Consider the following 24096-nt stretch of genomic DNA (forward strand, 5'->3'; position numbering starts at 1 on the left):
GGAGGCCTGCGTCTAGGTTTAGGCCCCCACTATAGAAAGGATGTGGACAAGTTGGAGAGAGTCCCACAGAGGGCAACAAAGATGGTTTGGGGGCTGGGGCACACGCCTTATGAGGAGAGGCTGAGGGACCTGGGCTTATGTAATGTCTAGAGAAGAGGAGACAGAGGTGGGATTTAATGGGAACCTTCACCTCCCTGCAGGGGGGCCCCAAAGAGGACAGAGCTGGGCTGGTCTCAGTGGGGGCCGGACAGGACAAGGAGCAATGGGCTCCAGCTGCAGCAAGGGGGGTTTAGGTTGGATATTAGGAAAAACGCTCTCGCTCTATGTGAGGTGTGACGGTGTAGGAATACGGTGGTGAAGCCCTGGGACAGGCTCCCCGGAGCGGGGGTGCAATCCCCATCCTTGGAGGTTTTCAAAACCCTTGTGCGGGATGATGCAGTTGGGGCTGGTCCTGCCGGGAGCAGGGGTGGGACGAGCCGTGACCTCCTGCCGCCCCTCAGCCCTCGTTGTCTGCGACTGTGCCATGCTAGCACTGGTCTCCCACGGCCAGAAGTAACTACTGGAAAAAATAAGGCCTGAAGAACGAGAGGCTGGAGGTTACGGACGAGGTGGTGCTGGTGGCAACCACCGCCTCTCCGCTCCACGCGCAGCGTTTCTGCGCGGCGCCGGCTCTCCCGCTCGGCCCAGGCCTGTCGCGGCCACATCGCAAGCCGTGTCCCGGGGCTGAAGACGGGGCTCCTGCTGACACGGGCGCAGCGCCGGGAGTACGTGAGAAGGAGGGTTTGCGGCGTGACACTTTTCGGGGCGGAGGCAGCGCCGGGGCCGGTGTGCGGGGCGGGGCGGGGCGGGCGGCGGTCCCGCCCAGGGATGTCCGGGCGCCGCCTCCCGCCCCCGCCCCCGCCCCATGGCGGCCGCGGCGCCGGCTGCGCGCCCGCCCGGCCTGTGCTGCTGCCGCAAGGGGCCGGCGGCCGGGCCCGAGCCGCCGCCGCCGCCGCCGCCGCCCGAGCCGCCCCCCGCCGACGTGGCGTCGGCCTGCAGCCCGCGCCTCTTCCGCCCGCGGCACCTGCAGCTGGGCCTGGAGCTGCGGCCCGCGCCGCGCGCGCTGGCGGGCTGCCTGGTGCTGGAGCTCAGCGCCCGCCGCGCCCGGCCCCGCGCCCTCGTGCTCGACGCCCACCCGGCCCTGCGCGTCCTCTCCGCCGCCTACCGCCGCGGACCGCCCGCCGCGCGGCCCTGCGCCTTCGCCTTCGCCTCCGCCGCGCCCGGCCCCGGCGCCGAGCCCCAGCCCGAGCCCGAGCCCGACCCGCCCCTGCCCGTCTTCGCCGACCCGCCCGCCGCGCCCGTGCCGCTGCCCTTCCGCCTCGACCCCTTCTCCGACTACGGCTCGGCCCTCACCATCTCGCTGCCCGCCGCGCTCCCGCCGCACCAGCCCTTCCAGATCGTCGTGCGCTTCACCGCCAACGACGGCCCCGCGGTGAGTGCCCGGCCCGGCCCCTCCACGGCCTGGGGCGCCTGAGTGCCCCCCGGCTCCTCGCACGTGCGGGCGGCGGGGAGGGGGCCCCTCACCCTGGCAGTGCGGGCGGGCGTGTGCCTTCGTGTCCCCCACCCGGGGCCTGGCACGTGCTGGCGGGCGGGCGGCTTCATGTCCCCCTCCCGGGGCCTGGGATGCGTTGGCACGTGGCTTGGTGTCCCCTACCCGGGGCCTGGCACGTGTTGGTGGGCGGCTTCGTGTCCCCCATACTCAGTCCTGGCACATGCAGGCGGTTGGTTTCATGTCCCCTGTTCCCACTCCTGGCAGGTGTTGGCAGGTGGCTTCATGTCCCCCATCCGGGTCCTGGGACATGTTGATGGGTGGCTTCGTATCCCCCATCTCAGGTCCTGGCACATGTTGGCAGGTGGCTCTATGTCCCCTACCATGGTCCTGGCACGTGTTGGCAGGTGGCTTCATGGCACTTGCTGGTGGGTGGCTCTGTGTCCCCCACCCAGGTCCTGGCACGTGTTGGCGGGTGGCTTCGTGGCACATGTTGGCGGGTGGTTCTGTGTCCCCCACCCGGGTCCTGGCACGTGTTGGCGGGTGGCTTCGTGGCACATGTTGGCGGGTGGCCCTATGTCCCCCACCCAGGTCCTGGCACGTGTTGGCGGGTGGCTTCGTGGCACGTCTTGGCGGGTGGCTCTGTGTCCCCCACCCGGGTCCTGGCACGTGTTGGTGGGTGGCTTCATGGCACGTGTTGGTGGGTGGCTTCGTGGCACGTGTTGGCGGGTGGCTTCATGGCACTTGCTGGTGGGTGGCTCTGTGTCCCCCACCCGGGTCCTGGCCCGTGTTGGCGGGTGGCTTCGTGGCACGTGTTGGCGGGTGGCTCTGTGTCCCCCACCCGGGTCCTGGCACGTGTTGGTGGGTGGCTTCGTGGCACGTGTTGGCGGGTGGCTCTGTGTCCCCCACCCGGGTCCTGGCACGTGTTGGTGGGTGGCTTCGTGGCACGTGTTGGCGGGTGGCTCTGTGTCCCCCACCCGGGTCCTGGCCCGTGTTGGCGGGTGGCTTCGTGGCACGTGTTGGCGGGTGGCTCTGTGTCCCCCACCCGGGTCCTGGCACGTGTTGGCGGGTGGCTGCACGCCCCCGTGCTGCCGGGAGTTGGTGGGAGCCAGGCCTGGGCTCCTCTTGCCAGGTTGCGCTGACCTGGGCCCACGGGGACGAGGTTGGTGGCTGTTCGCTGGAGGGGTTTTTCTTTGCTCCCCTAGACTTGCTGAGGGGGTGGGAGAGGGCACCTGGGTTCCGGTTCTGTGGTCGGTGTGGACACATGGGTGGGTTATGTGGCAGGCAGGGAGGGAAACTCCTGCTGGACAGGCCCCTCTTTCTTTTTCGGCATCCAGAGATTGTCACAGGAGCACGGGTAACTCTTTGGGTGCACCGCACGTGGCCTCCCGTCTGAGGAGCTGTTCCCCTGTACCTTTTTATTTCCACACTCCCCATCCAAGGCCCCACCAAGTCCCGGGACCTCCTGAGCAGCCTTCTCCTGGCACTAACCAAAGTGGCGATTTGTCTCACCAAGAAGGAGACTCTGGCAGGGATGACCTGCGGGGATGGCGGGGCCACTGTCCTGTCCCTTGCCCGTTCACACCTCCAGCAGGGTTTCACTGGGCAGCGTCCACCGCCTCCTTGTTGGAGGGCCTGTGAGCGCTGTCTGGTGTGCTCTGCTTGGCGTCCCTCCTCGGTGCACTCGTTTTTAACCTTCACTCTCATCCCTGTTTTGTCTTTTATTTGTATCCAGTAGCCCCCTCTATTAACGGTGGGGCTAACTGTTGCAGTGTGGGGCAAAGGCCCATGTCCCCATCACGTGGCAGACAGGCCAGTCTGAGGAGCTCACCATCTACGATGAGAGGGGCTGACCCAGGGAAAAGTGACCACAGGAGGGAAGTAATCGGAGCAAGAGCAGGGCCACCCAGTGCAAAGTCATAAGACTCTTTATTTTCATTGTGTGTTGCTGGGTTTTTTTTTTCAGTACTTTCGGCCCATACTGATACACTCTCCATTCGGTCAGTCCGTGTGTGGATCAGTGTTCAAGACTGCATTAACTCAGCATTTTCTGCTACTTTCTTCTCTTTTTTTTATCTCTCTGATTGCCAGACGGCTTGCGGGCAAATAGCAGCTTTCCCTTCCTACTCAGCGTGCTCCTGATAGACTCACTCAGCGGCGTCTCAGCGCGTGACATTTCTGTGCGCTCGGTGAGGAAGTAGCTCATGATGTGATACTGGGTGATGATGAGCCTTGCTCTGAAGCCAGCACCTGTGATGGTTTTTAGCCATGTGTGCACTGACTTAAGCGCTTTGTCTCTTGTTTTTCATCTTCAAAACTTGATGCCTCGTCCACGGATACTGTGGCAATGAGCAGCTCAGCATTTCCAAGTCCTTACATTGAACGTGGTCATTGGTTGGTAGCATACAATCGGAGTTGAAAATGCCTTTTCTCTTTTCTCCATCCCGAACGCAGGGCAGACATCTGCTAGAAAGCAGCCGTTGTTGTGGACTTTGCTAAACGTTTGCATGAAGTGTGCTTTGTGTAGCCAGCCCGCTGCACTGTGGCCAGGAGCTCCGTGTGAGATGCTTACATTAACATCCAATTCAGGCATGAATAGAAATGTACAGCTAAACATACACCGTGGCTACTAAATAATGTATGTGGCTTTGGGGAACGAATGGTGAATACATCCTATTGGGAGCGTTTGTTGTTTAGAGAAAGCTCTAATGGATTGTAACCAGGGAGCTCAGCACACGCATCCCAGAAGGGAGGTTAATCTGCAGGGACGAGCAAACTTGTGCATCATTGAGGTATTTTAGAAATTCTCCTGCTCGTTGTCAATCCCGTTTTCGTGTCACCCAGACGCTGGCCTTGCAGACAGTATCCAAGTGATCTTGAACTGTTGAGGAGTTAGGAGAACCAAAATAAGCCATTCATTTAATTAATTAACACTTTACCCGGTGGGGCTGTGAAGTTCAGCATCTACCTCCTTGTGGTGCTAAGAGTTATGCAAAGGTGTTTTGCTGACTTGGGTCAAAATAGAAAAGTAAGCAATTTCTAGAAATATGCTGCGAGAATGACAGTGTTGAGGCTGCCATTGTATTTGATGCGACTTAACTCTGTCTATCTTACCTTGTTGATTTAGGATAATATGCTGGATCGAGTCGTAGAGATCACAAAATCAATGAGACTGGCATGTGCAGCTGTTTTAATTACTAAAATGATTTTATGTTCACGCAGATTCCCTAAGGAGAACAAAAACTGGACAGATCAGTTTATTGCAGTAAATGAAACACACTGGGCGGGGGGAGGGACAGATTTCCGGGTAGCAGTAATTTTACTAGATGTCTTTCGATCTACACGTGATCTTGGATTGTAACTCTGCAGGAGTCCTTAGTGGTGTAAAGTCATTTAGCCATTTCAGATTGGACTGAACCAGAATAAAGTTTGTCATGTTTGCAACTGAAAGTCCTGTTTCCTTTGGTCGTAGAGGTGCTGTTCTCCATAGCGCAGCGCTGCCATGAGAAGAGAAAGTAAAATTGGCTTCGGTAGCTCAAGTGCCAAAATGAGACAGTACAGGCTATCGCCCCTCTGCGCTTCCTGTTTCGTGTTTTTCTGAACCAGGGGAGTTGCTAGGCACGGAAAGGTGCATCTGCTCCCTGTGGTCTGCAGTGGATCTCAAAGAAGATTCTGGTCTTGGTTCTGCCGAAGATGTAAGAAGAAACCGGCTTGGTTTTGCCCTTCTTTTCTTGGGAACGTTTTGCTAAATGCTTAAGATTTGCAGTTGGCAAAAAAAAGTTCCTTCACATCTTTATCTGACTTCCCCCAGCAGCTCACTCTAGAATCCAGTCGCCTTGAATGAGGTTTTGGTTGCGCTCGTTGGTGGTCATACTTTGTGTTATGGGGCAGCAGTTTTGTGTCTCGTGGATAGGGAAATGGTCTCGAGCACAGCCGGGTCCTGATTCCATTTTCCTGTTCCTGTGCTGGTCTTTGCTGGACAGAGTGAACAAGCCACGCTTCATCCTGGGCTTTGCTTTCAAAGTCTTTTTGGTACCCTTGGCACTGGCGCTTTCTGTTGGAACGGGGCTACACAAAGTAGTGTCGTACGAATAATGCTGCAGCAGCACCTGCTTCTCCAGGCATTTGCAGCGATGCCGAGAAATAGGAGCAGACGCCTGGGGGTCTGAGAGGAAAGCAAGCCAGGGCAGCAGATTTCCTTTGCAACTATTCTACGAACAAAACTGCACCCTCCGTTCACTCCAGTTCAGTCCTGCCCTGTCTTAGCCTGTGCGATGGATGATATTTCTCTGGAGCCAAAAAGACTGCAGAGGATCTGGACTGCCTCTTGGTGACATTTTCCATAGTCCTATTTCAGCCTCGTGCCTAACTCCTAATTCATAAATGAATGATGTTCATAGAAATAAGGAGGACTGATTTATTTTTGCTCCTCCTCGGTTTCAACAAATGGGTAAATTCTTTAAATCGTTCTTCTCTTTACTGGCTGCATAAATCATTGCTCTTGAGATGTGCTTCCCTGGGTCTTTTCAGTCTTTGCAAAACCTTTCTTGTGATGGGTTTTTTGGGCCCCTTGGCTATCAAATATTTTGAGCCACCAGGGGTGTCAGCAGTCCGAGAGGTAGAGAGAATAGAAGTTGGTATGGAATAAACTGGAATCCTGTTCCATTTATCTGCTTGGCTCGAGCAGTCTGGATTTCTTGTGCAGCTGTCCATTATTCCTCATGCAGACCTGGCAGGAGCAAGTTTTTCTTTTTCTTTTTTTTTTTTTTTGTGGCCAATGGACATTGAGAGACAGCTGGGAGATTAAATCTGCCTTGCACAGACTATCCCTGTTCCCTGCTGAGCGGTGTCGTGTGCCACCTTTGCGCTTTGAGAGCAAACCTGCATTAAGCCCAGCATTACTGTAGTGGTGTGCAGGCTGAATACAGAAGCGGAGCATCTTGAAGTGAGGGTAAGCCGACCCCGTTAGCCTTCCAATCCGACAAATGGTTTTTTGTAGCAGGCTTTTCTTTGCTGTCCGTGAGAGTGAATTCTGTCCGTGTTTCAAGTCTCCAGCGGTGACGCGCCTCTGACTTGGCCATGAATGTGTTGTTGCCACTACTGTTTTCTTTCTGTGACAATGGGATAAGCTGGTGTTGGCATTTGAGGTTATAAAAACTGTCAGAATTCCCTCGTCCTTGTGCTATAATCAAGGTCCGTGGTGCTCAGACAGCAGGAGACCTTTGTATTGTTCCCACTGATGATGTTATCTTAGTGCCCCCTAAGTCTTCCCTACTCCCCAGATGCATCTTGCTTTCCCAAATCATCCATGAATTTCCTCCCGTCTGTCTGAGATCCTTATCTGACGGAGCTGTCCACGGCACGTTGTCCGGCTGAAAGCCAGCCCTGCAGGGGGAAGTGGGGGGCTGGCTTTATTCTCCGCAGCTTGACGGAAAATCAAAACGGTGTCGACAGTGGGCTTCAAAACCGCAAAAAGCTCAGCTGTCCGACTCTGGCACACGTCAAATCAGCACAAAGACAGACCTGGTTTAGTAAATAGTGATGCTCTGCACCAGCTGCTTGAGATGCATCATCCGCTCCTGTACTTCTCTTGCAGCATCAGGCGATCGGAAGCCCTCTGTCTTTCACTTGGGGGAGTGGGGCAAAGCCGCCGCTCCCTGTACTTTCCCTGGGGTAGGGGAGGCGAGGTGCATGGAGGTATCTCATGGGAGCCGCTCACTTTGTGGGTGGCAGGGAGGAGAGGAGCGCGGGTGATGTGTTCACGGGAGGGAGGATGCGTGAGCCACCCTGGTAGCACTGGGGAGCCTGGTCGGATGTGCTGATGGAGCAGGAAAGATGTTTCTGAAAAGAATTGGAGCGACCTGCGCGTGTTGGTTGTAGCAAGGTGTTTTTGGCTTATGTGATTCAAAGAGATGTTGCAAGTTTATATCTGTAACTATTAACTGTGTTGCAACTCATGTGGAATAATGTTGAAGTCTTTTATTGTTACAGAGCATCCGGGGTGGATTCCTTGGAGAGGAAAAGGGACCTTGTTCCTGTTTTATTTCTGCCCACATTTGTACAAGCCAGAGGGGGCAAGTGCAAGCTTGAGCGAGCGGTGCAAGTTTCTTGGGGGGTGAAGGATTGCGGCACTGAGGACCAGACGGCACTGTATTCCTCACCTCTCGCCGTGTCTGCTTTCATCTTTCCCCTTCCTCACCTTTCCTCCTGCCGCTCCCAGACTGGTCCCACTCTGAAATGAGTCATTTTGGCCTCAGGCCTCCCCCTACCCGCTTTGTCTCCAGTCCATGCCCCGCTCTCCGCACTCCTGTCTGGATTGCCACTTCTGCACGCTCTTCTTACTGCATCTCCCTGCCTCTGGTGCTGTTCCCAAGCACGGCCTGGACTCAACAGCAAGTCTATTTATAAGTATTTCAGGGGAGCTTTCATCATTGTTGCGTGTACATATGGAAACAGCTCTGTATGGTTGTGGCCTGTGCCATAGCCAAAGGTATTAGGAAAGGGACAGATGCTTCATAGTCCGTGAATAAAACTTTTCCATCTTGTCCCAAGGGCAGGAGGATTGGCCCTGAGGCTTTGTTCAGCCTGGTCCAGAAGTCTTATTGTGGCTGGTTTGCTTGAAAACATGCATATTTTATGAGATAGCTCATAAATAAGAGCCAGCTTCTCAGTCCTGCTTGGCTTCCTGATTCTCTCTCTTTCCTGTGCCGGAAGGAGAGCGCTTCCTCTTGGTATGTCCATGCTAATAAATCCTTAGTTACCCCCCTCTCTGCCTGCTGCAGAATGGGGCATGTCTTCCTCCTCCTGTGTAATCTGCAGTAATCTCTGTATTTTCACAACTGATCCCATCTGCCCCTCAAAGAAACAAAAGGAATGAGCTCCTGAAGGACACGGCTCTTCAGCAAAGCCAACTAAATAAATCATGTTTTTGAAGGTCTGACCTTTTCTGCAAAAGGAGCACCAAGAGAGTTGCAAGAGGAGCTGTGTCAATAAGTCACTGAGGGGCAGACCTTTATACAGTTTGGCTTCCAATCTCTTTTTCTTTGGGGGGCGAGAGTCAACATTTGAAGAGGATGCAGCCCTCCAGCTTAAGCAGTGGGGCTGCTGCTGCCAGTTCCTTAATGTAAATTATTCAGTAGCTGCTGAAACGGAGACGACTGCAGAAGGGAACGCAGCAGCTACCCCACAGTGCATGGCGGGTGTAAACCCCCAGCAGATGGCTGCAAATCCATGTAGGAATTGCCCCTGATGCTTGTTCCAGGCATAGAGGACAAGCTGCAGAGTGGCAAAGGCAGGGAAAAAAAGAAAAGGCCATGCCTAAGCATCAGTAATTGAGGAAGTCTGGTAGGTACGACCCTCAGCCCCACCTTTAGTGAAGAGGAACTTGGGTTGAGGTTTGATCTCAACCCAAGATCGTTGGAGTGCTGCCCTTCTCCCTCCCTCTGGTGACTGCATTTCAGCAGTATGCTAGCACTGTGTTAGGAACCAGAGATGGTGATCCTCGGTGTTGTAAATCCACATTTTGAAGCTTGCCGTACTGACTTGTCATCCACTCACTTTTATTAAAATTAAAAATGAAGGTTTGGGAGGTGAGTTCACCGGTATTCACCAAGCGCATCAATCTGTGCAGAGCTCTGCAGTGTGAGCCTAGATGGTCAAAGAAAATGATCCTGTTTGGGGTGCTCATGGTAAACACACAGCCAGGAAAAGAAGCCGTGAAATGGAAACTGCATTACGCCAGGAGTGAGAGAGGAGGATTACTGACTCTCTGGTTCTTTGTTGCATCTCTTAATATCACACTTTATTTTTGATGCTTCCTTCCCTGGCCCGTGATTTAGATTTTTGTCTCTTCTCCATGTTCCAACAGATCTGGTGGCTGGATCCGGAGCTAACTTATGGCAATGCCAAGCCATTTGTCTTCACCCAGGGCCACTCGGTGTGTAACCGGTCCTTCTTTCCATGCTTTGACACGCCAGCAGTGAAATGCACCTATTCAGCTACTGTCAAGGTAGGTAATTTTGTGGTATGAACAATTTTTGGAGCACTCTGCTGTTTTTAGCAAAGTAAAAGTCATCTGGTTGCAGACTTGGGATTTTGGGTCTTCTGAAGAGACCCAGAAAAGCCACCTTGAAGCAATTCTGCCTCCCCTCCAGCTTTTTATTCCAGTAGTCTCCATGCTGAATGAACAATTCAGATGTGGATATTAGGAGAGGGCGGATTTGACCAGATGCTTTCAGTTGTGGTTTTTGAGGGGCATACTCTCAATTATTTTCATAACTGTTCTTGAAAGTGGAGCAAATAGTTTTGTAAAGGCAGTACCAAATAATGTGATCCTCTGGGTAGCTGGATCCACTCAGTCTGGAATAAGCATACATCTGAAATAAGCATGATTGTGTATTCAGTCTTTACTACCGTTAGGTAATATATTCCAGTATAACCACTTCGCAGAGAGCTGAGCCAGAGATTAAAAAAAAAAAGTCCAAACTTTATATGCAACTTTTCTCGATCATCAAATTCTATCCTCTGACTTCTCAATCTCCAGTTGTCTTAGCCTGAGCCAGTTTAAGCATATATGTGTTGGTGTTTCAGGCTCCTGCCGGTATCCAGGTGTTGATGAGTGCCACCCAAAGTACCTACTCGGAACAGGAGGGTGTATACCAGTTTTACATGGAGTACCCAGTTCCTGCCTATCTGGTGGCTTTGGTGGCGGGGGACCTTATACCTGCAGACATAGGTCCCAGGTGAGATTGGCAGTCAGTTGCTTCTTCTTTATCCTGATATATCTGTATGAGGGACTGGCAGGGAACTTAGACAGTAGCTTGCATCAAGGTTAACAGAACAGATCATGCTGCGATCTCAGACTGAATAACTGTGATCCTTCACAGTGTAAGAGCTCTGCCTGGCTAGACCAAATTGCACAGAACCGCGCTGGAAGAGCTGGGTTTCGCTTTAGACATATGGTTTTGTTACTCTGTTTATTGTCTCTTTCTTAAATTGTGAAATCTATGTGACTCCATAGAGTGCCTTGCGCAACAGAGCCCTTACCCCGACTTGAGACCTTATTGCAGAAACAGCAGCGTGGTAGGAAGATAGAGATCTTCTCTTTTTGAGAGGGGAATTACATCTGTGCATTTAGTTATTAGCTCTGACTTTTCTCTTCTCTGATAGGAGCAGAGTGTGGGCAGAACCTTGCCTGCTGCCAGCAGCCATCAGCAAGCTGTCTGGTATGGTGGAGCGCTGGCTGAGTGCTGCAGAAAGCCTATATGGCCCCTATATATGGGGAAGGTGAGTTTAATGGAATTCTTCTGGATACACCTGATATGGTCAAAGCGATGTGGAAAATGGACACAGTTCTTCTATTAAGGTCACGGTGTCTGGTAGACTTGGTGTACATCTCCAGAGTAGGTGTGACGGGGATTGGTAGCTGGCTGGAGAGTCTTGAGTTCTGAAGTGGACGTCCGTTTGGTAGCGGTCAAGGGCAAGGGTCAAACAAAGTATAAAAGAAGCTTCTAATTTTCCAAAAGGAAATGTCAACCTTACAGCATTATTCAGTGATGTAAACACAACGCAGCATGCACTGAAAGCAGAGAGTTCAGTATCATGTTATCTGCTCAGTATGTTTAAAAGTACATATTGTGCAGACCTCACGTAATACTTAATAAAATAACACCAAACATTCAAATGAGAAGTAAAGATCAGCTAACTGGATTCAACCTTCAGTGAAAGCTGAAGGATCCAGAACAAGGGCAAGGCTGACTGCCCTCCAGAAAGTGACAGATAGTCTGGACTAACTAGATTCTGCCTTGCCTTAACCAGTTCTTCTGAATGGTAGAATCTCCCGGTAGTTTTTCATAACAAGTGGCCAGTATAATTACAGATATGCCCAGCAGGTAATCAGTATAATTGTTCACACCCTATTTCCCAGAAGACTCTGAATCCACCACTAAGCTGAGAAATAACTTTTCCAATTTTTGCCATCTCATTTTGTTTCACACACCATGCTGCACTGCTTAAACTGCTTTGCTGTATAATCTTCATCCAGATGTGTGTAGCCCGTGCAATTCATTGAAAATAAATACCATGTTTGCCTGCATACACCTCACACCCTTTTTCCAGAAACCAGTTGCTGAAAATTGAGTTGTGCATTGTATGCAAGAAATATGGTAAAAGCGGGTAATGCAGCATACTGGGCAAATATAAAATTGGCATGCGATCTACAGGGAGCAGAACTGCGAGCAGGCATGGCTCTCTAGTGCTGCCGCTCAGTCGCTTACTACAAGGAAAGATCTTTTCTGCTTCATTTTGTCTTTTAAAAACACAGTTATTCTGGGGCATATTGTGGGCAACAAGTTAGCAGGGTAGTAAGCATTTCCACTGCATTTGCCAGTACTCATTTCTGTTGCTTGGAGTTGGAAATGCCTGTGTTTCAACTTTCCCAGCTTTCTGTGGGATAGGAAATGACTCATGTTTTAGTTAGATCATCCATGATGGAAATAAAGAATATTACAAAGAGGGAATTCTACAAAGAGTAAATATAGCAAGTAAAATCTTGAAACTCTTCAGAATACCTTTCTTTCAAAAAAAAAAAAATCCTCTTGTGGAGCTTTTAGGTGAATGAATTAAATCTGTTTGGCTTTTCATTCTTCTCTTTCACCCTTCCCTAATTCCAGGTATGATATTGTTTTTCTTCCTCCATCCTTCCCCATTGTCGCCATGGAGAACCCATGCCTGACCTTCATCATTTCTTCCATTCTGGAGAGTGATGAATTCCTCATTATCGATGTCATCCATGAGGTTGCCCACAGCTGGTTTGGCAATGCGGTCACGAACGCCACGTGGGAGGAGATGTGGTTAAGTGAGGGGCTGGCCACGTATGCACAGCGACGGATCACCACCGAGACCTATGGTATAGCTGCGGCTCTTTTTCTTTTGATGCGTCTAACTTACCCTGTGTTGCTACCTACCTGTAGGAGGAGGGCTCAGGGAGTCTAAAGCTTTAAATGGAATAAGATGAAGGAGGCTTTTAGCAAATTTTTGACTCTTGTAGCCCCAAGAGATTAAGCGGAGATTTCATATTGCCAGTATAAAATATTAGCGTTGGGAGCACCTTCGTGTCATAAAAGCTGACATTCTTTCCACTGTGGGCTGTGAGCGTAGCACACTCAACTGTGACTCTGTTTTGCTTTGCACTGAAGGCATACCCAGTATAGAAGTTACTGTAGCGCACTGCACCTGGACAGCCCAAAGAGTTTACAAGCTGTAGAAGTGTAGGAATTACTGTGTTGAATTGGGCTGGTGGCTCATCATTTCAGTATCTGACCAAGTGCGTCAGAGGTAAAAAAAAAAATGTTATAGAAATTACTTACAAAGCAATATGCAGAATATTTTTCCATATCTCACCAAGTGGCTAGCTAAGGCTGGGAAGCCGGAGGGTGTGTGTCCCTTAATGTATTCTGTGAAATGTATGGATGCCTGTAGCTGGAAATATATTTTTAATTCTGCTAAAATCTTGGCCTCTGATAGTGAATTTCTTGTTAGTTATGTGCTATGTCTTTTTTTAAAAAAAAAAGTGAAAATGTGTTGCTTTTCAATTTCATTGGCTTTTTCTTGTCTGTTCTCCTTGAGAAAGAGGAGATGGGTGCATAGAGTTTGTCTTCTGTCTCCCACTCATTAGTCAGTCTGCTTGCATTATGTCTCCCTTTGCATTTCCTCTGTATGTGGTCTCTATCGATTTAGTCTTGGCATGTCTCTAAAACACTCTTGTTCTCCCTTCCTCAAAGATGGAGCTCTTCTATCTCGGTTTTATGAGAGAGGATGATAACAAGAAGTGATTTCTATCAATTTGTATAAGAATAGAGGATGGGCACCTGATGCCTGAAGGCTTGTCCAACAGCTCTCCCAACTATACAGGTGGTCCAATAAAAGATATCACAAAAAAGCTTTGTCCCATGACATTTCTTGGACCACCATGGCTAGAATAACACCCCAGACTTATTGACACAAGGGCATAATAATTATCAGCATCATTTGGGTTTCATGGTAATCTTTTGTTCAGTTGTTTAAATGCTGCTGTGTAATGATGCACAGGGGTCTTTTCCAGGTGGTTGCATGTAATTTAGTGTGTATGAAGAGTTGAGAGGATATCTTGTGCTTGACATTGCCCTTTAACTTCTGCCTTTATAGACAGTTTTGTCCCTTGTAGAGGATCTCTTGGTTCCAAATTGAGACTGAGCCCCTTGGGGCCAAACCCTTGTCCAGGCATCAGCCTTCTCAGCTTTGGCCCTTTTTATCTAGCTGAGCTCCCTCAACCCAAGTCCGCTGCTCTGGGTTCCTTGGAGCCCAGCCCCATGCGTCTTTGTGGTCTCCCAAGCAGAGAGCACTCCTGGCACTCTGCTCCCTGGCCTCCAGGCCTCCCCTACAGCCACGCACGATTTTTTGCTATTAAACTTAAATACATAGGGTTAACCATCTTGTAACTCAGCTACAATCTCCTACAACTATCCTCATCATAAAGACCTGCTTTAATTCTCCCCAAGCCCCCAGGGTACCTCCTTTTCACTGGCAGCCAGCTGTTGTCTGCTCCTTTTATTGAACTGCCATCCCAGCTCAGAGACTGGACTTATATGTGGCCAAGTCCAGCTGCTTCTGGTGACATGACTGCTGTCTTCAATGATGGGCTCAGCTGTTCCCGCTCAGCCTAATGCGCAGCCCTCCCCCGCTTCTTGGCAGTCCCAGGCCTCAAGGCTCGAGTCTCTGTTGGGTCTGTCTGCTGCAGCCGTCTGGTCTGACCCCGTGAGCTGTGAAAGTCCGGCTTTCCTGAGGACTTCGCTCTCCTCTCCTGCTCCTCCTCTGTATGTAGTTAACAGGGTTGGGATTCCCTGTTACATTTGGACAGCCCTGAACTATGATAGAGGTGCTGCCCACTACTGTACTAGCAACACACTTCTAGTAGCATCTGCGTGTTCCCTGGATTGTCTGGGTGCCCTTCTCTGACGTTTCCCTCTTGATCGGTTCCTTTTCGTTCTGTCTGATGGGCAGCCAGGTTTAGGAAACGCAGGAATTATCCTCCTGGACATTTCTCCTGCTGGCCTTCTGCCCGTCACATCTTCAGAAGTCTCGGGCTTGTGTCCATGCCATTTATATAGATATCCTCTCAAAAGCAGATTGCACTTATTGTCTTGTGGTCTCTCTGGACTAGGTGCTGCCTTCACCTGCTTGGAAACTGCCTTCCGTCTTGACGCCCTCCACAGACAGATGAAGCTCCTTGGAGAAGACAACCCCGTCAGCAAGCTTCAGGTGAAGCTGGAGCCAGGTACTGTTGGTCTTGGATGTGCTGCGTTAAAAAACTGACCCTGTATTTGTGTGTTGCAATGTTGACTTAAAAGCCTAACTTTAGATTCACCATTTTAAAAATTCTTGGCTTATATTTTCAGTCTCCTTAATTTGGAAAACAAGATACAGGAAATCAAATAACTTGTCTCCAACATCCAGCATGTCCCCAGGCAGTTTTTGGTCCAGCCCTATGTTCACTTAAAGGATGTATTGTTTAACTTTTGTAAAGCAGACCGTTCAATGGATTTTGTTCAGTTTCCAAAATAAATTTACCGGTGGGCAGAAACGAGGCAGGAAAATGTGTCCTGAAAGTTGAATGTTTTTGAAAGTTTGAATGTGTGAAAAACAAGTGGTTATAATGGAAACCATTTGTTTTGCAACCTTAAGTATAGGCTGCAGTGCTGGTTGCAGTGTATGTGTGTGCATCTGTAATGCATGTAGCTATATGCATGCACACAAATATATATATACACATTAAGTTGCATACTAATTCAGCTCTGCAGTGTTAGAGGCTCAGTCTCAACTTTGTCAACAATCTGATACGTTGTGCTTCTTTCCGTTTTGTGTCACCGAGGAAGGTGGACATAAAAGCACCAGACCACCAAGCAATTTATAACATAATCTAACTTAAGGGCAAAATGAAATGCATGTCTAAATTTAGTAGTACTTCCACTCTTTTTCGGCTTCCTCTATCTGTAGTATATCAGGAGTCCTTGAAAATGCAGTAAGCAGTATTTGGTCTGTGCTGAGAGTGGTTCTGGAAGTATGAAGATAGTGTCTTGAATATGGGACTGAGAAAAGGATTGTCCCTTAAGAAGGAAGCCTTAGAGACTGGTCTGAAATTTGAAATAGCTTGAGCTGTTTATGGTCACAAACTACTACAAGATCGTTTCAGGCTGGACATAAGGAAGAATTTCTTTACTGTCCGAGCCCCCAAGGTCTGGAACAGCCTGCCACTGGAGGTGGTTCAAGCGCCTACATTGAAAAACCTTCAAGATGAAACTGGATGCTTATCTTGCTGGGATCCTATGACCCCAGCTGACTTCCTGCCCTTTGGGCGGGGGGCTGGACTCAATGATCTTCCGAGGTCCCTTCCAGCCCTAATGCCTATGAAATCTATGAAATCTATAGGAATGTTATGCTTAGCACAATTAATGTTCTAGGCTATACGGTGCCCTGCAATACTGTTTTGGGTTTGTTTGGTTTTTTCTTCTTCTTTCAGGAGTGAATCCTAGTAATTTGATGAATCTCTTCACCTACGAGAAAGGCTACTGCTTCGTTCACTACCTGTCCCAGCTCTGTGGAGACCCCAAACACTTTGACTCCTTCCTTAGAGTTAGTACCGACTGCATGCCTACTTATTGTGTATTGATGTTTCTGTCCTGCTTTCTAGCTCCTTTTGCGGCAGGTTTTACTGTTACTAGCAAAGTGGTGGGCGGAAGGCAGCTGGTGTGAGACAAGAGAATGGGACTCTTTCTACTGTAAGTCTGGTAGAGTCTAGGAGAGAGGCTTCTCTTGGGTTTCTCTGGTGAATGTGGCCATGCTTCTCACTCTGACTGAGCTAAAATGCTGTGATAAGGTTGCTGGTGACTTCTGCATCGACAGTGCGTCTGAGGAGCAGTGCATCTTTGTTATCTGTGTTTTGGGCACCAAGCCATTGGAAGAAGTTTCACAGAGTAGCTTAGCTCAGGGCTGTCCAACCATCCAGGGACTGCATACCTTGCAAGCCGTACCAGTGGGGGTCACACGTGGGCTGCATCAGGGTAAGCTCCAGCCCCCCGGGCACTGTGCCATGTGGGCACACCCTACTGCACTGCAGGCCCATGTGGTGTCCCCACCCTTATCGTGGTGCTGCGTTGTGCGCCCATGGGGCCCCACCTTCACTGTCTGCCTCCTGTGCGGTGTTGCCCTCTCCGATGGGGGCAGGCAGCAGAGACCAGAGGATGGAGCAGGTGCCCAGCAGCTCTGGCTGTTGTTGCAACCAGTGTGATGAGGGGAGAGGTGGCTGGGTGGGAACATGGGGGCCACAATTTAACCCCTTGCAGGCCATGTGTAGCCCCCGGGCTGCCCATTGGACAGCCCTGGTTTAGCTTCTGCCCGAATGATCTGGTTTTAGTCTCTACGGGGTGTATGGACAGATAAACAAATAATTTATTATTAAAGGATTGGGATTTACTGTGCATGGTCGCTGTTTTGTATGTCTGCCCTATCCCAAAGTAAGTGAAAGTTAAAATCGGGGCATTTGCCACTGAATGGAACAACTGCTCAATGTTCACGATGTGGTCCCTCACTCCCCCGGAGAACGTTGAGCACACATGGCTGGCAAACTCAGCAATCAGCGTTCCTTGTACAAGGCACCTTTATGCTTTCTGTGGTAGCCTCGGTGTCTAGGAGCACCAGGGCAAATACTGTGGGAACTTGTGTCTGCTTTAAAAACTGACAAAGCTTATTATTCTTTCTCTCACCTCTTCCTTCCTCACCTTTCACACTGTTGACACCTCACTTCTCTCTCCCACCAACTGTATCTTTCTCTCATTGTAATCCATCAATACAGGTTTCCCTCGATTTATGTGATAGATACGTTCCCTGGGAATGGCGCATAAATCAAATTTGCATAAAGCGAACCCAGCTTACAATGAAGCAGATAGGGATGCGTTCCCACGGTGGGGAGGGAGGGAGGGAGGGAGTGAGGCTGGGGCTAGGGAAGGGGCATGGAGAGGGGTGCAGTGCAGCACAGCCCAGTGGCTGCAAACAGGCAGCGTCTGCCACTCCCGGGGCTGCACCAAGGGTGTCACCAGGGTTTTGCGGCACTTGGGGTGGGTGGCAGCCCCACTCACTCTGTTTCACCCCACTGCTCTGCTTCTCCCCACTCACTGCAGCCCTAGGAGCGGCTGACACCAGCTGCCTGCAGCCGCTGGGCTGCACCGAGCCCTGAACCCCCTGGTGCAGCACAGCCCAGCAGCTGCAAGTAGGCACCGTCTGCTGGTCCCAGGGCTGCAGCAGGGGTGGGCAGCAGCCTGCAGTGGGACAAGAGCAGGCTGGGGCCGGCGGTGGCACCAGGCTCTTCTCAGCACTCAGCAGCGGTGCTGGGAGGGCAGGTTGCGGGGGGGCTACGGTGAATTTTGGGGTGGCAGCAGCCCCCCTCCCATTGCTGCATCCCACCCCGAGGGCCAGGAAGAGCCTGCACAGCTGCTGGCCCCAGCCTGCTCTCATCCTGCTGCAGCCCTGGGAGCAGCGGATGCCACCTGCTTACAGCCTCTGGGCTATGCCACACTGAGGGGTTCGGGGCACAGTGCCCTGGGGAAGCGGAGCCCCAGGGGGTTCAGGGCACGGTGCAGCCCAGCAACTGCAAGCCACTGGCATCGGCCGCTCCCAGAGCAACTGCAGCAGGGGCTGCGGTGAGTGAGGCCCTAGCCCCACGGCTCTTTCCCCTCCCCTCACAAACTCACAGACTTCCCTGCTTGGGGGAGGGGGGGGCGCACCTCTGCCGATCACATAACAGTGAATTTACCTCGCATATAATGAATTTCAGGTATGAAAAAGGTCATCGCATAAGAGCAAATTTGCGTAAATTGAACCCGCATAAATCGAGGGAAACCTGTATGTATAGCTGCACCTGTAAGTCTTCCATAGTCCATACTGTTTGGCGGATAGCATAGTGACCAGTGTGTGTTCTGATTGTCACCGGTGCAAAGCGTACAGAAATCCTTTGTCTCCTTTCTTTGAGATGCCAGTGTATCAGAGCACTTGCCTTAGGGTAATTTGTGTTGAACCGGCAGCCTCTCTGTGCCTGCAGTATTTCTTCTCCACGACGGTCCTTCCCTTTACTTTGCATTTTGGTTCAGCTTCTAGTACTGGCTGCTAATAGCTGCCCAATAGCTCCTCTTGCTTTCCCAGCACTATATTTTCACACTGGGCTCAGTCATTCTTCAGCAAACACATGCTGCAATCTTAACCATAACTTATTCTTTCACTCTATTTCAGGCCTACATTGAGAAATACAAATTTACTAGTGTTGTGGCCCAGGATCTTCTGGACTCTTTCCTGAATTTTTTCCCAGAGCTGAAAGAGCAGTGCGTTGAGAGAAAAGAAGGTGGGGAAGAACATGGTTTAGTCAACTGTTTAAGGCAAATGATATTGGAACGAACAGCCGAGGGCTTGGATTAGAGGATGTGGGAGAAAGTGCTTCGATCTGAGGAGGAAAACCAGTTGATTTCCTTACTGACTCATCTTTGACATTTGAACAGTTCTAATTGAAGCTGTTATCACTCTGCTTATAATGTCAGTCATCAAGTCTAGAGGAAGAGGGTAGAACAGCAATGTTATCTTTTCTTAAAATACATGGAGAGTTTAGATAAGGGGTTCCCCCACCAGAATGTGGCAGAGGGTGGTTTTCCCTGATATCCTCTGTGCGTAGACCCGATCTTCTGTTATGTGTTGTCTGCCATTTACTCTGCAGATGGATTTGTCTGTCAAGCTCTGCACTATATCCAGAGGTTGGTTTGGTCTTGGCTGCTGATTTTGTTTGTGCTTTTTGAAATCCGCTGCGTTCCCAATCCTGGGACAGTCGTTTGTCTCCCTTTCTACGGAGCAGAAACTGTCCCTCTTGCTTACTTGCATGTTAATCCCACCTTGAACCTTTCTCGGAAGTGAGGTTGCAAAGTTACTGGGAGAGCTGGACACAAACACACAGGGGTACCTGAGAGAAAGCTGGATCTACAAGGCCACATCTGCCTTTCTGACTCATAAATACTTCTTGAGTGCTTGTTGCCGTAGTGAACAAGCATTAGAATTAATTTTGGGTAGCGTTAGGGAGAATCACGTTACTTTTGTGATAGTCTAATCTGGTAACTGCTAAAACTGGTAGGGTCTCAATACTGGGAGTTTGCCCCCTACCATTTTGCTATGACTATAGGTTGCTCTGATTTGCTATTGTTAGAACTTCTCTTAACTATGCTAGAAGCAGTCCCGAAAAGCCAAGCCAGCTGCAGAGACTCCTGCTCGACATTTTTGATGCTCCTCGTTCCAGGACTGGAGTTTGAACGTTGGCTCAATGCTACGGGACCTCCATTAGCTGAGCCAGACTTATCTCAGGGATCCAGTCTGACCAGACCAGTGGAGACACTCTACAGCCTCTGGACCACTGAGCCTCTGGATGCCGTTGCTGCCGCCAGCAGTGTTGACATCACAAAATGGAGGACGTTCCAAACTGTGCTTTTCTTGGACAGGTTGCTGGATGGGTCACCACTGCCCCATGGTGAGTACTGCACTTGTGTGGTAGGCACATGTACTTGGTACAGAAGACATTCTTTAGTTTGCCCTGTTCACTTAGCACCGTAACACCCATCCCAAGTTTAACTTATTGTCCACTGTTGTCTAATTTCCTTGAAACCTGGCAAGAAGCTGCCTTATAACAAGCTGTTTCTCCGTATGTGCATATGTCTCTCTCTCTTTAGAGGTGATAAAAAAGCTTTCGGAAAGTTACTCCTCCCAGCTGGACTCCATGAACGCAGAGATCCGGATCCGCTGGCTGCAGATCGTAGTCCGAAACGACTACTACCCTGATCTTTACAAAGTCCGATGCTTCTTGGAAAACCAGGTACTAACTGCTGGATTAAAAGGCACTGTACCTCTCGGTGGATGAGACGTGCATGAGACATGCAGCGTGTAAGAGACCTTGGAACTTCTGCTTCCTGGCCAAGCGTAGCTCAGGTGTGTTACAAAGGGGCTGTGCCTGGATCGCCTGCTGAAATGAGAGAGCTCTGCATTGTCCTAATCATCTGTTCAGCTCCTTCCTTCTGTGACGAAGGATTGGACAGAGCATCACCCGCAGGCAAATCTTATTGTCTGTTATTCTGTTCTGGCTCCTCACCCCAGAGCCAGTTCTGTCCCCAGCATCCCAGTCTTGTCTTGTTTCTCCAGGTGTGGGATCTCCAGGGCAGAGACCATCAACTCTACCAGATTTGTGCGATGATTTGGTTTTGTTCTGGGTGTGCCTGCCCACTTGAGGCTGGGTTGAGGCTTCTCAAGCTCCTTTAGTTTATCTTGCTGGGATCCTGTGACCCCAGCTGACTTCTGCCCCTGGGGGCTGGACTCGATGATCTTCCGAGGTCCCTTCCAGCCCTCATGTCTATGAAATCTATGAGTGTTCAACTCTTGGCCACAAATAGTAAAATTAACTAGGTTAGACAGACAGTCCAAAAAAAAGCCTGTTTTATCCATAAAGGTTGCATATTAAGGTGAGGTAAGTAGTTTGATTAGTTGTTTTTTTTTTTTTACTTTTCTTTTGAAGAGATGTAGTACTTGCTTGCCATCTTGGTCACAAAGGACCATCTGGGCACGCTCTTGGCATGCTCACATCTCTTCATCTTTATGTACATGGTTATCCCGTTGTATTCTCATTGCAGAGGTCTCGGATGTACACAATTCCACTGTATGAGGACCTCTGCACTGGCACTCTGAAGTCCTTTGCCTTAGAAGTTTTCTACCAGACCCAAAACCAGCTGCACCCCAACTTGAGGAAAACCATCCAGCAGATCTTGTCACAGGGCTTGAATCCCCTTCCCACCATAGACGCTACAGCAGTCGCCACAGACACACCAGCCATGGTGCTTGAGGACAAAGCCTCAGAGGCCACTAATGGTGCCATTTCACTCAGGGATGTTAACGTGTCTGCCTAGATCACCAGCTCACGTCAGGCTTGAAGCTTGAGGAGGGGGACAGGAACAGAGTTAAAATATCAAGTGCCGCTCGTCCTTTCCCTCAGCCCTGCTGCTGCAGTTTGTTTGCAACTGGATTTCTTGAAAATCCCCAAACACAACGCAAACGTGCCTTCAAGTACCTGACACAGTGACACTGCCAGGTTTCAGGGATCTCGTCCAGCTGTGAGCAGACACTAGTGGGTGGGTGTTTGGATTCGGTGCGTGGGGGAGTTGTTTCCCCACTGCGGGTGGACGGTTCTGCTGCCCGGGGCCCTTCGTGGATGGCTTTTGTGGGGGTGTTGTTTTAGCCCGAGGTGACATACCGCTTGCTGTGTATTTGTAGCTGGGAAGGAGGGTATGTCAAAAATCAGGCTAATGGAGACTTTGGCCAGAGGCCTAAGAAGGAAAGGACTACTTTGAAGAACTTAAAGTGAGAGCAAATATGTTTTTACCACGTGCTCCTTACTGTGACAGAAATGTGTGATTTGAGAGGTGGGGAATTTAATGTTCGGATAACTGGGAATCCAGTTGAGCACAGCACCCGGGTTTCTCTGCGGAGAGGATGGAAACCTCATGAAGGATTTAAAATCCTACCTTAATCCAGCCCTACCCTCAGTCTCCCCTTTGCACTGATTAGGACTGACAAAGAGCAGACACTTAGATTGGGATTTTCAGATGGGTCTAACGCAGTTTAGTTGCCCAAATTTCATTGAATTTCAATGGAAGTTGGGATGCCTGAATCTTAGTTTTTTTGGTAAGTTCAGCCACAATCCTCAGTCTTGTCCTGGGAGGCACAGCAAAAGAGTCCCCCAGGTGGCCTGCGTGCTGTCCATCTGGGCTCTTTGGGAATAAGAAATAGGACCTTTTATTTAATTTTTAAAAATCCCCCGTCTGTGCTGGATCTGCAGAACAGTGCGGAGATGGCTGCCAGGATAAAATCTCCGTTCTGCGTTTCCCTTGGTCTGATGACCGTTGCCCCATACGAGGGAGCCGCCTTTCGCAGAATGTGAAGCTATTCAGCTGGCAGCTGCTAGAGCCCAATCTCTTCTAATCATGTCCATACCCTGCCTCCTGGAGACAGAGAAGTGCCAGAGCGTTGGCTGCTGGCATCACTGGCCCAGGCAGCCATAGCGTAGAAAAAGAGAGTCCCGCCACTATTCATTCCCTGAGGCCTCAGCAGGAGGATCGGCAAAGCATTATTGATAGTTGCACATCAGAAATAAATGTGGAATTTCTAACGCGACCCTTACAAAGGACTCAATGCAAGCAATGCAATTCAAAGTCTAAAGAACCTCTGCTGTCCTAAAACACGGACAGTCTTGGTGTCTCTCTCTGATGACTCCCTAAAGGCATTTCGGAGTTGGTGTACCACGGTAGAAAAGAACTGACCTGAACTCAAGGTAAAACCTGTAGGGTAGCCTTAGCAAAGGGAAAACCAAGCGACAAGCTGTCCTATTCTTTGTTGGAAGGTGGTGGTGCTGCTATGAAGGTGTACGTAGCACAGGAGAGGAAACTTGGGAGGTATTTCACCAAACAGAGTTTGTTTACACCCACATCCAGATGGGGATTTAGGTGCTGTTACTGGATCTGCTCTTCTGGCTTTAAATTAATTTGGATTTCACATTAGCCTTAGCCTGGGAACGAACTGAGATAAAGCAATAATAAACTCAGGCCTCCACAGCACTTCAGTCATTTCCAAAGTGCACCAGCAGCATCCTGGGAGCTTGAGAACTCCACTTTTTCTTCTTTTAATAAGATTAACATTTTTCCTTTTCCAGTGGGAATGGGGGAGGGAGGGAACAGTGTTTTCCAGATAATTTCCTTTCCTTTTCTTCATCATTGCTTTGTGATGGATTTGTGCAAATTGACCTTTCTGCTTCCTTTACTGCCTCTGCTGGCACCACCACCAGCAGTGCCAGCCTGGCTACGACCAGTAACCACTAGCCTTGTTTGGACCCCCAGGCCTCTGTTTTATCGCATTTTACTTTATGGGAGAATGTATATGACCCTGGTGGAAATTTTTAATTTACGTTGATGCCTTAAACGTTGATTGTCAGATTAAACTAAGCTTTGTGACACATCCAGCCTTTCTGACTGTTTGTTTTACAATTTCCCTGTGATATACTGCGGGGAGCTTTGCACTCGGAGCTTGAGAGGGTAAAAGAGAATGGTGCATAGATAGGAAATGAGAGAGAGAGCGTGGCGATCATGTGGGGAAGGGAGAAGCAGTCTATGGAAAGTAGCTGAAACAAGAATAGTGGAACATCTTCCATAGTCTTAACTTAGGGTCATCGATCAGAATTTTTGTCGCCAAAATGTTTTGCAATTTTTCATGGAGTCAACGGAGCACTATAGACGGGTGGAAGAGCAAATGAAGTTGTCGTGTTTTGTATGGGGGACGGTGCACACAGCTTTTAGAAGCTGTGCTTGGGCTGTGTGCAGAGAGACAGACGTGCACATGTGAACACAAGTGTTGTTTTTTAGATCTGTTTCGGGGCAGGGGGCGTATGAATGTTTTGGGAAGGAGAGGGGAAT

The 24096-nt window shown here is 50.0% G+C and overlaps 1 protein-coding gene across 1 annotated transcript; it reads left to right on the forward strand.

Annotated features, from left to right (window-relative positions):
* Positions 1-904: 904 nt before the first annotated feature.
* On the forward strand, positions 905-23641 carry RNPEPL1 (arginyl aminopeptidase like 1). The gene is made up of 11 exons (XM_059731867.1): positions 905-1471; positions 9396-9536; positions 10118-10269; positions 10697-10813; positions 12199-12434; positions 14727-14840; positions 16083-16195; positions 18845-18953; positions 19890-20117; positions 20317-20459; positions 21268-23641. Exons 1-11 carry the CDS (start codon positions 905-907, stop codon positions 21538-21540), a joined length of 2193 nt encoding a protein of 730 aa, XP_059587850.1. The 3' UTR covers positions 21541-23641.
* The last annotated feature ends 455 nt before the right edge of the window (positions 23642-24096 follow it).

This window comes from Alligator mississippiensis, chromosome 7, assembly GCF_030867095.1.
Source record: "Alligator mississippiensis isolate rAllMis1 chromosome 7, rAllMis1, whole genome shotgun sequence".
Classification (NCBI taxonomy): domain Eukaryota; kingdom Metazoa; phylum Chordata; order Crocodylia; family Alligatoridae; genus Alligator; species Alligator mississippiensis.

What these genes read in the sequence shown, in the direction of transcription:
- RNPEPL1 (XM_059731867.1), top strand. Translation starts at nt 905, where the DNA reads ATGGCGGCCGCGGCGCCGGCTGCGCGCCCGCCCGGCCTGTGCTGCTGC. An exon ending in CCGCCAACGACGGCCCCGCG is followed by an intron (nt 1,472 to 9,395) that starts GTGAGTGCCCGG and finishes ATGTTCCAACAG; the next exon opens with ATCTGGTGGCTGGATCCGGA. An exon ending in GGCCCCTATATATGGGGAAG is followed by an intron (nt 10,814 to 12,198) that starts GTGAGTTTAATG and finishes CCCTAATTCCAG; the next exon opens with GTATGATATTGTTTTTCTTC.